We start from the raw sequence: 15,000 nt of genomic DNA, 5'->3' as shown, positions 1-15,000 counted from the left end.
AGAGAGAAGGGGAGTGAATGAGTGCACACTTCAGAGACAAGTGGAGTGAATGAGTGCACACTTCAGAGACAAGTGGAGTGAATGAGTGCACACTTCAGAGAGAAGGGGAGTGAATGAGTGCACACTTCAGAGAGAAGGGGAGTGAATGAGTGCACACTTCAGAGACAGGGGAGTGAATGAGTGCACACTTCAGAGACAGGGGAGTGAATGAGTGCACACTTCAGAGAGAAGGGGAGTGAATGAGTGCACACTTCAGAGAGAAGGGGAGTGAATGAGTGCACACTTCAGAGACAAGGGGAGTGAATGAGTGCACACTTCAGAGAGAAGGGGAGTGAATGAGTGCACACTTCAGAGAGAAGGGGAGTGAATGAGTGCACACTTCAGAGACAAGGGGAGTGAATGAGTGCACACTTCAGAGAGAATGGGAGTGAATGAGTGCACACTTCAGAGAGAAGGGGAGTGAATGAGTGCACACTTCAGAGACAAGTGGAGTGAATGAGTGCACACTTCAGGGAGAAGGGGAGTGAATGAGTGCACACTTCAGAGAGAAGGGGAGTGAATGAGTGCACACTTCAGAGAGAAGGGGAGTGAATGAGTGCACACTTCAGAGAGAAGGGGAGTGAATGAGTGCACACTTCAGAGACAGGGGAGTGAATGAGTGCACACTTCAGAGACAAGGGGAGTGAATGAGTGCACACTTCAGAGAGAAGGGGAGTGAATGAGTGCACACTTCAGAGAGAAGGGGAGTGAATGGGTGCACACTTCAGAGAGAAGGGGAGTGAACGAGTGCACACTTCAGAGACAAGTGGAGTGAATGAGTGCACACTTCAGAACACAAGTAGAGTGAATGAGTGCACACTTCAGAGAGAAGGGGGGTGAATGAGTGCACACTTCAGAGACAAGGGGAGTGAATGAGTGCACACTTCAGAGAGAATGGGAGTGAATGAGTGCACACTTCAGAGAGAAGGGGAGTGAATGAGTGCACACTTCAGAGACAAGTGGAGTGAATGAGTGCACACTTCAGGGAGAAGGGGAGTGAATGAGTGCACACTTCAGAGAGAAGGGGAGTGAATGAGTGCACACTTCAGAGACAAGTGGAGTGAATGAGTGCACACTTCAGAGACAAGTGGAGTGAATGAGTGCACACTTCAGGGAGAAGGGGAGTGAATGAGTGCACACTTCAGAGAGAAGGGGAGTGAATGAGTGCACACTTCAGAGACAGGGGAGTGAATGAGTGCACACTTCAGAGACAGGGGAGTGAATGAGTGCACACTTCAGAGAGAAGGGGAGTGAATGAGTGCACACTTCAGAGAGAAGGGGAGTGAATGAGTGCACACTTCAGAGACAAGGGGAGTGAATGAGTGCACACTTCAGAGAGAATGGGAGTGAATGAGTGCACACTTCAGAGAGAAGGGGAGTGAATGAGTGCACACTTCAGAGACAATTGGAGTGAATGAGTGCACACTTCAGGGAGAAGGGGAGTGAATGAGTGCACACTTCAGAGAGAAGGGGAGTGAATGAGTGCACACTTCAGAGACAAGTGGAGTGAATGAGTGCACACTTCAGAGACAAGTGGAGTGAATGAGTGCACACTTCAGAGAGAAGGGGAGTGAATGAGTGCACACTTCAGAGAGAAGGGGAGTGAATGAGTGCACACTTCAGAGAGAAGGGGAGTGAATGAGTGCACACTTCAGAGAGAAGGGGAGTGAATGAGTGCACACTTCAGAGACAAGTGGAGTGAATGAGTGCACACTTCAGAGACAAGTGGAGTGAATGAGTGCACACTTCAGAGAGAAGGGGAGTGAATGAGTGCACACTTCAGAGAGAAGGGGAGTGAATGAGTGCACACTTCAGAGAGAATGGGAGTGAATGAGTGCACACTTCAGAGAGAAGGGGAGTGAATGAGTGCACACTTCAGAGACAGGGGAGTGAATGAGTGCACACTTCAGAGACAAGGGGAGTGAATGAGTGCACACTTCAGAGAGAAGGGGTGTGAATGAGTGCACACTTCATAGACAAGGGGAGTGAATAAGTGCACACTTCAGAGAGAATGGGAGTGAATGAGTGCACACTTCAGAGAGAAGGGGAGTGAATGAGTGCACACTTCAGAGACAAGTGGAGTGAATGAGTGCACACTTCAGAGACAAGTGGAGTGAATGAGTGCACACTTCAGAGAGAAGGGGAGTGAATGAGTGCACACTTCAGGGACGAGGGGAGTGAATGAGTGCACACTTCAGAGAGAAGGGGGGTGAATGAGTGCACAGTTCAGAGACAAGGGGAGTGAATGAGTGCACACTTCAGAGAGAAAGGGAGTGAATGAGTGCACACTTCAGAGAGAAGGGGAGTGAATGAGTGCACACTTCAGGGACGAGGGGAGTGAATGAGTGCACACTTCAGAGAGACGGGGGGTGAATGAGTGCACAGTTCAGTGACAAGGGGAGTGAATGAGTGCACACTTCAGAGAGAATGGGAGTGAATGAGTGCACACTTCAGAGAGAAGGGGAGTGAATGAGTGCACACTTCAGAGACAAGTGGAGTGAATGAGTGCACACTTCAGAGACAAGTGGAGTGAATGAGTGCACACTTCAGAGAGAAGGGGAGTGAATGAGTGCACACTTCAGAGAGAAGGGGAGTGAATGAGTGCACACTTCAGAGACAAGTGGAGTGAATGAGTGCACACTTCAGAGAGAATGGGAGTGAATGAGTGCACACTTCAGAGAGAAGGGGAGTGAATGAGTGCACACTTCAGAGACAAGTGGAGTGAATGAGTGCACACTTCAGAGACAAGTGGAGTGAATGAGTGCACACTTCAGAGAAAAGGGGAGTGAATGAGTGCACACTTCAGAGAGAAGGGGAGTGAATGAGTGCACACTTCAGAGACAAGTGGAGTGAATGAGTGCACACTTCAGAGACAAGTGGAGTGAATGAGTGCACACTTCAGAGAGAAGGGGAGTGAAAGAGTGCACACTTCAGAGACAAGGGGAGTGAATGAGTGCACACTTCAGAGACAAGGGGAGTGAATGAGTGCACACTTCAGAGAGAATGGGAGTGAATGAGTGCACACTTCAGAGAGAAGGGGAGTGAATGAGTGCACACTTCAGAGACAAGTGGACTGAATGAGTGCACACTTCAGAGACAAGTGGAGTGAATGAGTGCACACTTCAGAGAGAAGGGGAGTGAATGAGTGCACACTTCAGAGTGAAGGGGAGTGAATGAGTGCACACTTCAGAGAGAAGGGGAGTGAATGAATGCACACTTCAGAGACAGGGGAGTGAATGAGTGCACACTTCAGAGACAGGGGAGTGAATGAGTGCACACTTCAGAGACAAGGGGAGTGAATGAGTGCACATTTCAGGGAGAATGGGAGTGAATGAGTGCACACTTCAGAGAGAAGGGGAGTGAATGAGTGCACACTTCAGAGAGAAGGGTAGTGAATGAGTGCACACTTCAGAGACAAGTGGAGTGAATGAGTGCACACTTCAGAGAGAAGGGGAGTGAATGAGTGCACACTTCAGAGAGAAGGGGAGTGAATGAGTGCACACTTCAGAGACAAGTGGAGTGAATGAGTGCACACTTCAGAGACAAGTGGAGTGAATGAGTGCACACTTCAGAGAGAAGGGGAGTGAATGAGTGCACACTTCAGAGACAAGGGGAGTGAATGAGTGCACACTTCAGAGAGAATGGGAGTGAATGAGTGCACACTTCAGAGAGAAGGGGAGTTCACTCCACTTGGAGTGCACACTTCAGAGACAAGTGGAGTGAATGAGTGCACACTTCAGAGAGAAGGGGAGTGAATGAGTGCACACTTCAGAGACAAGTGGAGTGAATGAGTACACACTTCAGAGACAAGTGGAGTGAATGAGTGCACACTTCAGAGAGAAGGGGGGTGAATGAGTGCACACTTCAGAGACAAGGGGAGTGAATGAGTGCACACTTCAGAGAGAATGGGAGTGAATGAGTGCACACTTCAGAGAGAAGGGGAGTGAATGAGTGCACACTTCAGAGACAAGTGGAGTGAATGAGTGCACACTTCAGAGACAAGGGGAGTGAATGAGTGCACACTTCAGAGACAAGTGGAGTGAATGAGTGCACACTTCAGAGACAAGTGGAGTGAATGAGTGCACACTTCAGGGAGAAGGGGAGTGAATGAGTGCACACTTCAGAGAGAAGGGGAGTGAATGAGTGCACACTTCAGAGAGAAGGGGAGTGAATGAGTGCACACTTCAGAGAGAAGGGGAGTGAATGAGTGCACACTTCAGAGAGAAGGGGAGTGAATGAGTGCACACTTCAGAGAGAAGGGGAGTGAATGAGTGCACACTTCAGAGAGAAGGGGAGTGAATGAGTGCACACTTCAGAGAGAAGGGGAGTGAATGAGTGCACACTTCAGAGACAAGTGGAGTGAATGAGTGCACACTTCAGAGAGAAGGGGAGTGAATGAGTGCACACTTCAGAGAGAAGGGGAGTGAATGAGTGCACACTTCAGAGAGAAGGGGAGTGAATGAGTGCACACTTCAGAGAGAAGGGGAGTGAATGAGTGCACACTTCAGAGAGAAGGGGAGTGAATGAGTGCACACTTCAGAGACAAGGGGAGAGAATCGGGGTTCTATTTTCCTGGTGTTTTATGACATTGCTGTCCAGTCCTTCTCCATGTCATTCTGAGAGCGGGTTGGTCAGGATAGATTGCACTCTCATCCTCACCTCTATATAGATAGATCTGTTGGTGATATTCTGTCTTGGTTGCTGTCATGGCTTAAGGGCAGCGTGGAGAGTGACATCACTCACTCAGACAGGATATGAGGTCACACTAATGAAAACACACAGGCCATTTCCTCTCTGTGACAGCCCCAGTTCATCATCCTCTCCTCATCACGCGCACACACACACACACACACACACACACACACACACACACACACACACACACACACACACACACACACACACACACACTCCAGACAGCCCTATTTATTCTTCTCTTCTCTCGCCAGCCTCCGATCGACAACGGATCCAAAATCACAAACTACCTTCTGGAGTGGGACGAGGTACCACACACACACTCCTATTGGATAATATGCCATCTATTTCAAACGTACATAAAATCTCTCTCTCTCCTCTCTCCTCTCTCCTCTCTCCTCTCTCTCCTCTCTCATCTCTCTCCTCTCTCTCCTCTCTCGCTCTCTCTCTCTCTCTCTCCCTCTCCTCTCTCTCCTCTCTCTCTCTCTCTCTCCTCTCTCTCTCTCCTCTCTCTCTCTCCTCTCTCTCCTCTCTCTCCTCTCTGTCTCTCTCCTCTCTCTACTCTCTCTCATCTCTCTCCTCTCTCTCTCTCTCTCCTCTCTCTCTCTCTCTCTCCTCTCTCTCTCTCCTCTCTCTCTCTCCTCTCTCCTCTCTCCTCTCTCTCTCTCTCTCCTCTCTCTCTCTCTCCTCTCTCTTTCCTCTCTCCTCTCTCAATTCAATTCAATTCAATTCAAGGGGCTTTATTGGCATGGGAAACATGTGTTAACATTGCCAAAGCAAGTGAGGTAGATATTATACTAAAGTGAAATAAACAATACAAATTAACAGTAAACATTACACATACAGAAGTTTCAAAACAATAAAGACATTACAAATGTTATATTATATATATACAGTGTTGTAACAATGTACTCTCTCTCCTCTCCTCTCTAAATGACTATGAAAGGCAGTCTATGTCTCTGTTCTAGATTTGTATTATTACATCATGATATCAGCGCCGGACAAATAAATGATATTACTGTTGTCATTATTATTATTATTATTATTGCAGTCTAGTCTGATCTCTCTCCCTCCTCCTCCCCTCTCATCCCCCTCTCCTCCGTAGGGAAAGAAGAACAGTGTATTTAGAGAATGTTACTTTGGGAGCCAGAGACACTGTAAGCTGACCAGACTGTGTCCTGCTGTGGGCTACACCTTCAGAGTGGCTGCTCACAACGACATAGGCACCAGGTAGGTGTTATAATGCTGCATATACATGACATAACACTACATAGGCACCAGGTATGTGTTATAATGCTATATACAAATGCCGTAACACTACATAGGCACCAGGTATGGGCGTTATAGCACTACATATGCATGGCATAACACTACATTGCAGAAGGTAGGTGACATCTTCCGCTTTCCCTCTCTGTGTCTATCCTCAGTTGTCTGGTTGATGTATATCTGTGTTGAGGTTAGTTGTCTGGTTGATGTATATCTGTGTTGAGGTTAGTTGTCTGGTTGATGTATATCTGTGTTGAGGTTAGTTGTCTGGTTGATGTATATCTATGTTGAGGTTAGTTGTCTGGTTGATGTATATCTGTGTTGAGGTTAGTTGTCTGGTTGATGTATATCTGTGTTGAGGTTAGTTGTCTGGTTGATGTATATCTGTGTTGAGGTTAGTTGTCTGGTTGATGTATATCTGTGTTGAGGTTAGTTGTCTGGTTGATGTATATCTGTGTTGAGGTTAGTTATCTGGTTGATGTATATCTGTGTTGAGGTTAGTTGTCTGGTTGATGTATATCTGTGTTGAGGTTAGTTGTCTGGTTGATGTATATCTGTGTTGAGGTTAGTTGTCTGGTTGATGTATATCTGTGTTGAGGTTAGTTGTCTGGTTGATGTATATCTGTGTTGAGGTTAGTTGTCTGGTTGATGTATATCTATGTTGAGGTTAGTTGTCTGGGTGATGTATATCTGTGTTGAGGTTAGTTGTCTGGGTGATGTATATCTGTGTTGAGGTTAGTTGTCTGGTTGATGTATATCTGTGTTGAGGTTAGTTGTCTGGTTGATGTATATCTATGTTGAGGTTAGTTGTCTGGTTGATGTATATCTGTGTTGAGGTTAGTTGTCTGGTTGATGTATATCTGTGTTGAGGTTAGTTGTCTGGTTGATATATATCTGTGTTGAGGTTAGTTGTCTGGTTGATGTATATCTGTGTTGAGGTTAGTTGTCTGGTTGATGTATATCTGTGTTGAGGTTAGTTGTCTGGTTGATGTATATCTGTGTTGAGGTTAGTTATCTGGTTGATGTATATCTGTGTTGAGGTTAGTTGTCTGGTTGATGTATATCTGTGTTGAGGTTAGTTATCTGGTTGATGTATATCTGTGTTGAGGTTAGTTATCTGGTTGATGTATATCTGTGTTGAGGTTAGTTGTCTGGTTGATGTATATCTGTGTTGAGGTTAGTTGTCTGGTCTTATCTCTCTGAATGAGTCTCTCTATTTTCTTGTTTCCCCGCTCCTCTTGTTTTCGCATAGTTGCCGTGGGGGCAGATTCCCCTGCGTGCGGCCGGTCGTTTCAGTGACAGAAAAGAAGAGGGAGATGGAGGGAGTTAATGGAGGGAGAGATGGAGGGAGATGGAAAGAGAGAAAGAATGATGCAGAAGAGATAAAAGACATGAGCTGTGCTTTGTGTGTGTCTAAACTCATGTCTTCTGCTCCCTCCCTCCCTCCCTCCCTCCCTCCCTCCCTCCCTCCCTCCACAGTGGTTTCAGTGGGGAGGTTGTATTCTACACTACAGGTACGCTGCCCTCCTGCCCCATGGCACCGCGACTGCTGCGGGCGGGTGTCTCCTGGGTCACCCTGGAGTGGGGCCGTCCCGAGGGCAGCGCCAACGAGGAGCTAATCACATACACACTCGAGATCCAGGAGGACAATACCGTGAGTCACACGCACAGATATAATGACGCACACACACATGTACAGCAAAACGTCAGTTTAAAGGTTAATTGAGAACGTTTGACCTTCCAGGGAACAGACTTTCATCCAAAGTACACTGGAGACAACCTAACCTCCACAGTGCAAGGCCTGAAGAGGAGCACACAGTACAAATTCAGGGTAAGAGTGTGTCTGTCTGTGAGGTTTTATGGTGACGAAATGGTGTCTGGTTGTGTGTTCCCGTGGAAACGGAAAAGGCTTGTATACTGCTAGAAAGACACGGTGATTGGTGTCATCGTGTGCAGGAGCACACACGCACTACAGGAAATCACGCACAGAATGAGCAGTATGGCTGGTGGCATTGTCATGCTGGAGGGTCATGTCAGGATGAGCCTGCAGGAAGGGTACCACATGAGGGAGGAGGATGTCTTCCCTGTAACGCACAGCGTTGAGTTTTCCTGCAATGACAACAAGCTCAGTCCGATGATGCTGTGACACACCGCCCCAGACCATGACGGACCCTCCACCTCCAAATCGATCCCGCTCCAGAGTACAGGCCTCTGGAACGCTCATTCCTTCCACGATAAACGTGAATCCGACCATCACCCCTGATGAGACAAAACCGCGACTCGTCAGTGAAGAGCCCTCAGGCCTACAACCACATATTACAGTTAAATATACAGGATACTAACATTCCATTCCAGCTAAACACTGTATGTATAGTGTTTTGCAAAGAAGAACATTTTTAAAGACATCTCAAATCTATTCATAAAAAACCTGAGAACAGTAATATTTTACACACACATGAAGGTACCCATAAGCAATCATTTCTGATGAAAAAACATACATGTGTAAAATTAGTGGACACAGCGTTTTGGAAATAAACTCTTTAATATATCTATATATATTTTGAAGGATTTCGATTGTTTTTGTTACAGTGCCCAGTAGGAGATCCTGTTGATGTAGTGACTCATTGATTAGAGAGTGGACTAGAGCATCTCTCTTTTCCTTCCATTCATTCCCCTCTCTCTCTCTCTCTCTCTCTCTCTCTCTCTCTCTCTCTCTCTCTCTCTCTCTGTAGTGTCCATTAGTTGGGGGAATATATTGGAGAGAGAGGGAGGAAGGCGGGGAGGGAGGGAGAGGGAGAGAGGGAGGCAGGTAGAGAGGGTGGAAGGGAGGGAGGGAGAGTGAGAGAGAGGGAGGGAGGGAGGGGGCAAGGGAGGGAGAGAGGGAGGAAGGCAGGTAGGGAGGGAGAGGGAGAGAGGGAGGCAGGGAGAGAGGGAGGAAGGCAGGGAGGGAGGGAGAGGGAGAGAGGGAGGCAGGTAGAGAGGGTGGAAGGGAGGGAGGGAGAGTGAGAGAGAGGGAGGGAGGGAGGGGGCAAGGGAGGGAGAGAGGGAGGAAGGCAGGTAGGGAGGGAGAGGGAGGCAGGTAAGGAGGGAGAGAGGGTGGAAGGGAGGGAGGGAGAGAGAGAGAGGGAGGGGGCAAGGGAGGGAGACAGGGAGAGTGGTGGAGGGAGAGAGAGAGGCAGGTAGGGAGGGAGAGAGGGTGGAAGGGAGGGAGGGAGAGTGAGAGAGAGAGAGAGAGGGAGGGGGCAAGGGAGAGTGGTGGAGGGAGAGAGAGGGAGGCAAGTTTTGAGGGAGAGAGAGGTGAATAGAGAGGCTTGGGTGTTATTTTTGTACAATGTGTTTTGTTGTTGTTGTTGTGTGTTCTCTGAATGGCAGGTTGCACGTAAAGTCACCCAGGCTGCACAGCAAGGCAGACATTTACATCACACTAAAGAGCACAGGCAATGCCAATAGCCACTAGCACAGACCTGTGCAAAACATATACAATACAATACAAGTCATTATAGTCAGCAGTGTGATTTATTTGGAAACTTTCTTTAGAACTATGTATTTTATAAAGAGGTGATCATTTATAGTAGTTTATTGGATAATATGCCATCTATTTCAAATGTACAATCAATACATAAAAAATTAAAGTATACGCCCCTTTCTCTCTACCTCTTGTTCTCTTTCTGTCTTTCTCTCTCCATCTCTCTCCTCCCACTCTCTCTCCCTCTCCCCTCTCTCTCTCTCTCTGTCTCTCTCTCTCTCTCTCTCTCTCTCGCTCTCTCTACCTCTTGTTCTCTCTCTCTCTGTCTCTCTCTCCTCCCGCTCTCTCCCTCGCCTCTCTCTCTCTGTCTCTCTCTCTCTCTCTCTGCAGCTGATAGCGTCTAACGTGGAGGGTGGCAGTAAACCCAGTGAAGTGTTGGTGTGTACTACCTGTCCTGACAAACCTGGACCCCTTTCCCCCCCCCGAGTCACTACCACTACATCATATGGCTTCACCATCACCTGGGGTAAACCCACAAACACACGTGTGCATGTCTTCAGTGTGATTCCGCTGTATCAATGGAGTTGTAAAACATAATGAACAAACATAAAGTAAATACTGTTTTGTCTTGATTTCTTTCTTTCTCTCTTTCTCTCTCTCGCTCTCCCTTTCTTTATTATTCTCTCTCTTTCTCTCTCTCTCCCTTTCTCTCTCTCTCCCTTTCTTTATCTTTCTCTCTTTCTCTCTTTCTGTCTTTTTCTCTCTCTCTTTCTCTCTTTCTGTCTTTTTCTCTCTCTCTCTTTCTCTCTCTCTCCCTTTCTCTCTCTCTCCCTTTCTTTATCTTTCTCTCTTTCTCTCTCTTTCTGTCTTTTTCTCTCTCTTTCTCTCTTTCTGTCTTTTTCTCTCTCTCTCTCTCTCTCTTTCTGTCTTTTTCTCTGTCTCTGTCGCTCTGTCTCTGTCTCTCTCTCTTTCTCTCTTTCTGTCTTTTTCTCTCTCTCTCTTTCTCTCTTTCTGTCTTTTTCTCTCTCTCTCTCTCTCTCTTTCTGTCTTTTTCTCTCTCTCTGTCGCTCTGTCTCTGTCTCTCTCTCTTTCTGTCTCTCTCTCTCTGTCTTTCTGTCTTTTTCTCTCTCTTTCTGTCTTTTTCTCTCTCTCTCTCTCTCTGTCTCTGTCACTCTCTCTCTCTTTCTCTCTCTCTCTGTCTCTCTCTTTCTTTCTGTCTCTCTCTGTCTCCCTCCCTCCCTCCCTCTCCTGTTCTTCCTCCAGATCCTCCCCAGGACAATGGAGGTTCAGAAGTTCTGACGTATCTCCTGGAGATCTCAGAAGGCAGCTCTGACGGTACAACACTCTGTCCTTCTCTGTTTTAGTTTTCAAGTCAACCACCATTAGTCTTACTTCTGCAGAAACACCTGCAATGTACTGCTATATAAACACCAGCAATGTACTGCAATATAAACACCAGTAATGTACTGGTATATAAACACCAGCATTTTACTAAAATACAAACACCAGTAATTTACTGGTATACAAACACCAGTAATTTACCGCTATATAAACACCAGCAGTTTACTGCTGTATAAACACCAACTTTATAAACACCAGCACTTTACTGCTATATAAACGTTAGCAATGTACTGCTATATAAACACCAGCAATGTACTGCTATATAAACACCAGCAATGTACTGCTATATAAACACCAGTAATTTACTGCTATATAAACACCAGCAATGTACTGCTATATAAACACCAGCTATTTATGGGTATATAAACACCAGCAATGTACTGGTATATAAACACCAGAAATGTACTGCTATAAAACACCAGCAATGTACTGCTATATAAACACCAGAAATGTACTGCTATATAAACACCAGCAATGTACTGCTATATAAACACCAGCAATGTACTGCTATATAAACACCAGCAATGTACTGCTATATAAACACGAGCAATTTACTGGTATATAAACACCAGCAATGTACTGCTATATAAACACCAGTAATGTACTGCTATATAAACACCAGCAATGTACTGCTATATAAACACCAGCAATGTACTGCTATATAAACACCAGCAATGTACTGCTATATAAACACCAGCAATGTACTGCTATATAAACACCAGCAATGTACTGCTATATAAACACCAGAAATGTACTGCTATATAAACACCAGTAATGTACTGCTATATAAACACCAGCAATGTACTGCTATATAAACACCAGCAATGTACTGCTATATAAACACCAGCAATTTACTGGTATATAAACACGAACTATAGAAACACCAGCAATTTTCTGCTATATTAACACCAGTAATTTACTAGCAATAGGTGTATCAGTGCTTTGACGTTTTCCGTAATATTCCTCCTTTCCTTTTCTCTCTTTTTCTTGTCCTTCCCTGTCAGGTTGAGTGCTTTTTACTAAGTCCATAACTCCTGTGAACTACATAATAATGAACAGGAGTGGGTCATCTCTTCAGGACACACTGATTAGCCTGTCATTTGTCATATTCAGTTTGGTCGTAGTTTATCAACCCAACCAATTCTGAAAGCTCCTACTTTCTTCCACGTTTTCTCCCCATCTCCCTACTTCTCTCTACCTACCCTCTCCTTCTCTCTACCTACCCTCTCCTTCTCTCTACCTACCCTCTCCCTCCGTCTCTCTACCTACCCTCTCCCTCCTTCTCTCTACCTACCCTCTCCCTCCTTCTCTCTACCCTCCCTCTCCTTCTCTCTACCTACCCTCTCCCTCCGTCTCTCTACCTACCATCTCCTTCTCTCTACCCTCCCTCTCCTTCTCTCTACCCACCCACTCCTTCTCTCTACCTACCCTCTCCTTCTCTCTACCCACCCTCTCCTTCTCTCTACCTACCCTCTCCCTCCGTCTCTCTACCTACCCTCTCCCTCCTTCTCTCTACCCACCCTCTCCTTCTCTCTAACCACCCACCCACTCCTTCTCTCTACCTACCCTCTCCCTCCGTCTCTCTACCTACCCTCTCCCTCCGTCTCTCTACCTACCCTCTCCTTCTCTCTACCCACCATCTCCTTCTCTCTACCTACCCTCTCCCTCCGTCTCTCTACCTACCCTCTCCTTCTCTCTACCTACCATCTCCTTCTCTCTACCCTCCTTCTCCTTCTCTCTACCCACCCTCTCCCTCCGTCTCTCTACCTACCCTCTCCCTCCGTCTCTCTACCTACCCTCTCCCTCCGTCTCTCTACCTACCCTCTCCCTCCGTCTCTCTACCTACCCTCTCCTTCTCTCTACCCACCATCTCCTTCTCTCTACCTACCCTCTCCCTCCGTCTCTCTACCTACCCTCTCCCTCCGTCTCTCTACCTACCCCCTCCCTCCGTCTCTCTACCTACCCTCTCCCTCCTTCTCTCTACCTACCCTCTCCCTCCGTCTCTCTACCCACCATCTCCTTCTCTCTACCTACCCTCTCCCTCCGTCTCTCTACCTACCCTCTCCCTCCGTCTCTCTACCTACCCTCTCCCTCCGTCTCTCTACCTACCCTCTCCCTCCGTCTCTCTACCTACTCTCTCCCTCCTTCTCTCTACCTACCCTCTCCCTCCGTCTCTCTACCTACCCTCTCCCTCCGTCTCTCTACCTACCCTCTCCCTCCGTCTCTCTACCTACCCTCTCCCTCCGTCTCTCTACCTACCCTCTCCCTCCGTCTCTCTACCTACCCTCTCCCTCCGTCTCTACCTACCCTCTCCCTCCTTCTCTCTACCTACCCTCTCCCTCCGTCTCTCTACCTACCCTCTCCCTCTGTCTCTCTACCTACCCTCTCCCTCCGTCTCTCTACCTACCCTCTCCCTCCGTCTCTCTACCTACCCTCTCCCTCCGTCTCTCTACCTACCCTCTCCCTCCGTCTCTCTACCTACCCTCTCCCTCCGTCTCTCTACCTACCCTCTCCCTCCTTCTCTCTACCTACCCTCTCCTTCTGTGCACCCACCCACTCCTTCTCTGCACCCACCCACTCCTTCTCTCTACCCACCCACCCTCTCCTTCTCTCTACCCACCCACCCACTCCTTCTCTCTACCCACCCACCCACTCCTTCTCTCTACCCACCCACCCACTCCTTCTCTGCACCCACCCACTCCTTCTCTCTACCCACCCACCCTCTCCTTCTCTCTACCCACCCACCCACTCCTTCTCTCTACCCACCCACCCACTCCTTCTCTCTACCCACCCACCCACTCCTTCTCTGCACCCACCCACTCCTTCTCTCTACCTACCCACTCCTTCTCTCTACCCACCCTCTCCTTCTCTCTACCTACCCTCTCCTTCTCTCTACCTACCCTCTCCTTCTCTCTACCCACCCTCTCCTTCTCTCTACCTACCCTCTCCTTCTCTCTACCTACCCTCTCCTTCTCTCTACCTACCCTCTCCTTCTCTCTATCCACCCTCTCCTTCTCTCTACCTACCCTCTCCTTCTCTCTACCCACCCTCTCCTTCTCTCTACCTACCCTCCCTCTCCTTCTCTCTACCCACCCTCTCCTTCTCTCTACCTAACCTCTCCTTCTCTCTACCTACCCTCTCCTTCTCTCTACCTACCCTCTCCCTACGTCTCTCTACCTACCCTCTCCTTCTCTCTACCTACCCTCCCTCTCCTTCTCTCTACCTACCCTCTCCTTCTCTCTACCTACCCTCTCCTTCTCTCTACCTACCCTCCCTCTCCTTCTCTCTACCTACCCTCCCTCTCCTTCTCTCTACCTACCCACTCCTTCTCTCTACCTACCCACTCCTTCTCTCTACCTACCCTCCCTCTCCTTCTCTCTACCTACCCTCCCTCTCCTTCTCTCTACCTACCCTCCCTCTCCTTCTCTCTACCTACTCTCCCTCTCCTTCTCTCTACCTACCCTCTCCTTCTCTCTACCTACCCTCCCTCTCCTTCTCTCTACCTACCCACTCCTTCTCTCTACCTACCCACTCCTTCTCTCTACCTACCCTCCCTCTCCTTCTCTCTACCTACCCTCTCCTTCTCTCTACCTACCCTCTCCCTACGTCTCTCTGCCTACCCTCTCCTTCTTTCTACCTACCCTCCTTCTCCTCTCTACCTACCCACTCCTTCTCTCTACCTACCCACTCCTTCTCTCTACCTACCCTCCCACTCCTTCTCTCTACCTACCCACTCCTCTCTACCTACTCTCCCTCTCCTTCTCTCTACATACCCTCTCCTTCTCTCTACCTACCCTCCCTCTCCTTCTCTCTACCTACCCACTCCTTCTCTCTACCTACCCACTCCTTCTCTCTACCTACCCTCCCTCTCCTTCTCTCTACCTACCCTCTCCTTCTCTCTACCTACCCTCTCCCTACGTCTCTCTACCTACCCTCTCCTTCTCTCTACCTACCCTCCCTCTCCTTCTCTCTACCTACCCACTCCTTCTCTCTACCTACCCACTCCTTCTCTCTACCTACCCTCCCACTCCTTCTCTCTACCTACCCACTCCTTCTCTCCACCTACCCACTCCGTCTCTCTACCTTCCCTTTCCTTCTCTCTACCTACCCTCCTTCTCCTTCTCTCTACCTAC

At 48.0% G+C, this 15,000-nt stretch overlaps 1 protein-coding gene across 3 annotated transcripts in view; it reads left to right on the top strand.

Annotated features, from left to right (window-relative positions):
• Window positions 1–15,000, top strand: part of LOC139532353 (fibronectin type III domain-containing protein 3B-like) — a 121,427-nt gene that overhangs the window by 85,806 nt on the left and 20,621 nt on the right. For all 3 annotated transcript variants that reach the window (XM_071329820.1, XM_071329821.1, XM_071329819.1), the window contains 6 exons: window positions 4,989–5,042; window positions 5,840–5,964; window positions 7,480–7,654; window positions 7,745–7,831; window positions 9,857–9,992; window positions 10,730–10,801. In XM_071329820.1, the coding sequence (XP_071185921.1) occupies window positions 4,989–5,042; window positions 5,840–5,964; window positions 7,480–7,654; window positions 7,745–7,831; window positions 9,857–9,992; window positions 10,730–10,801 (649 nt within the window). The remainder of the gene's footprint in view (window positions 1–4,988; window positions 5,043–5,839; window positions 5,965–7,479; window positions 7,655–7,744; window positions 7,832–9,856; window positions 9,993–10,729; window positions 10,802–15,000) is intronic.

This window comes from Salvelinus alpinus, chromosome 10 (genome assembly GCF_045679555.1).
Source record: "Salvelinus alpinus chromosome 10, SLU_Salpinus.1, whole genome shotgun sequence".
Taxonomy (NCBI): Eukaryota; Metazoa; Chordata; class Actinopteri; order Salmoniformes; family Salmonidae; genus Salvelinus; species Salvelinus alpinus.
This window is presented reverse-complemented; position numbering and strand designations above follow the sequence as displayed.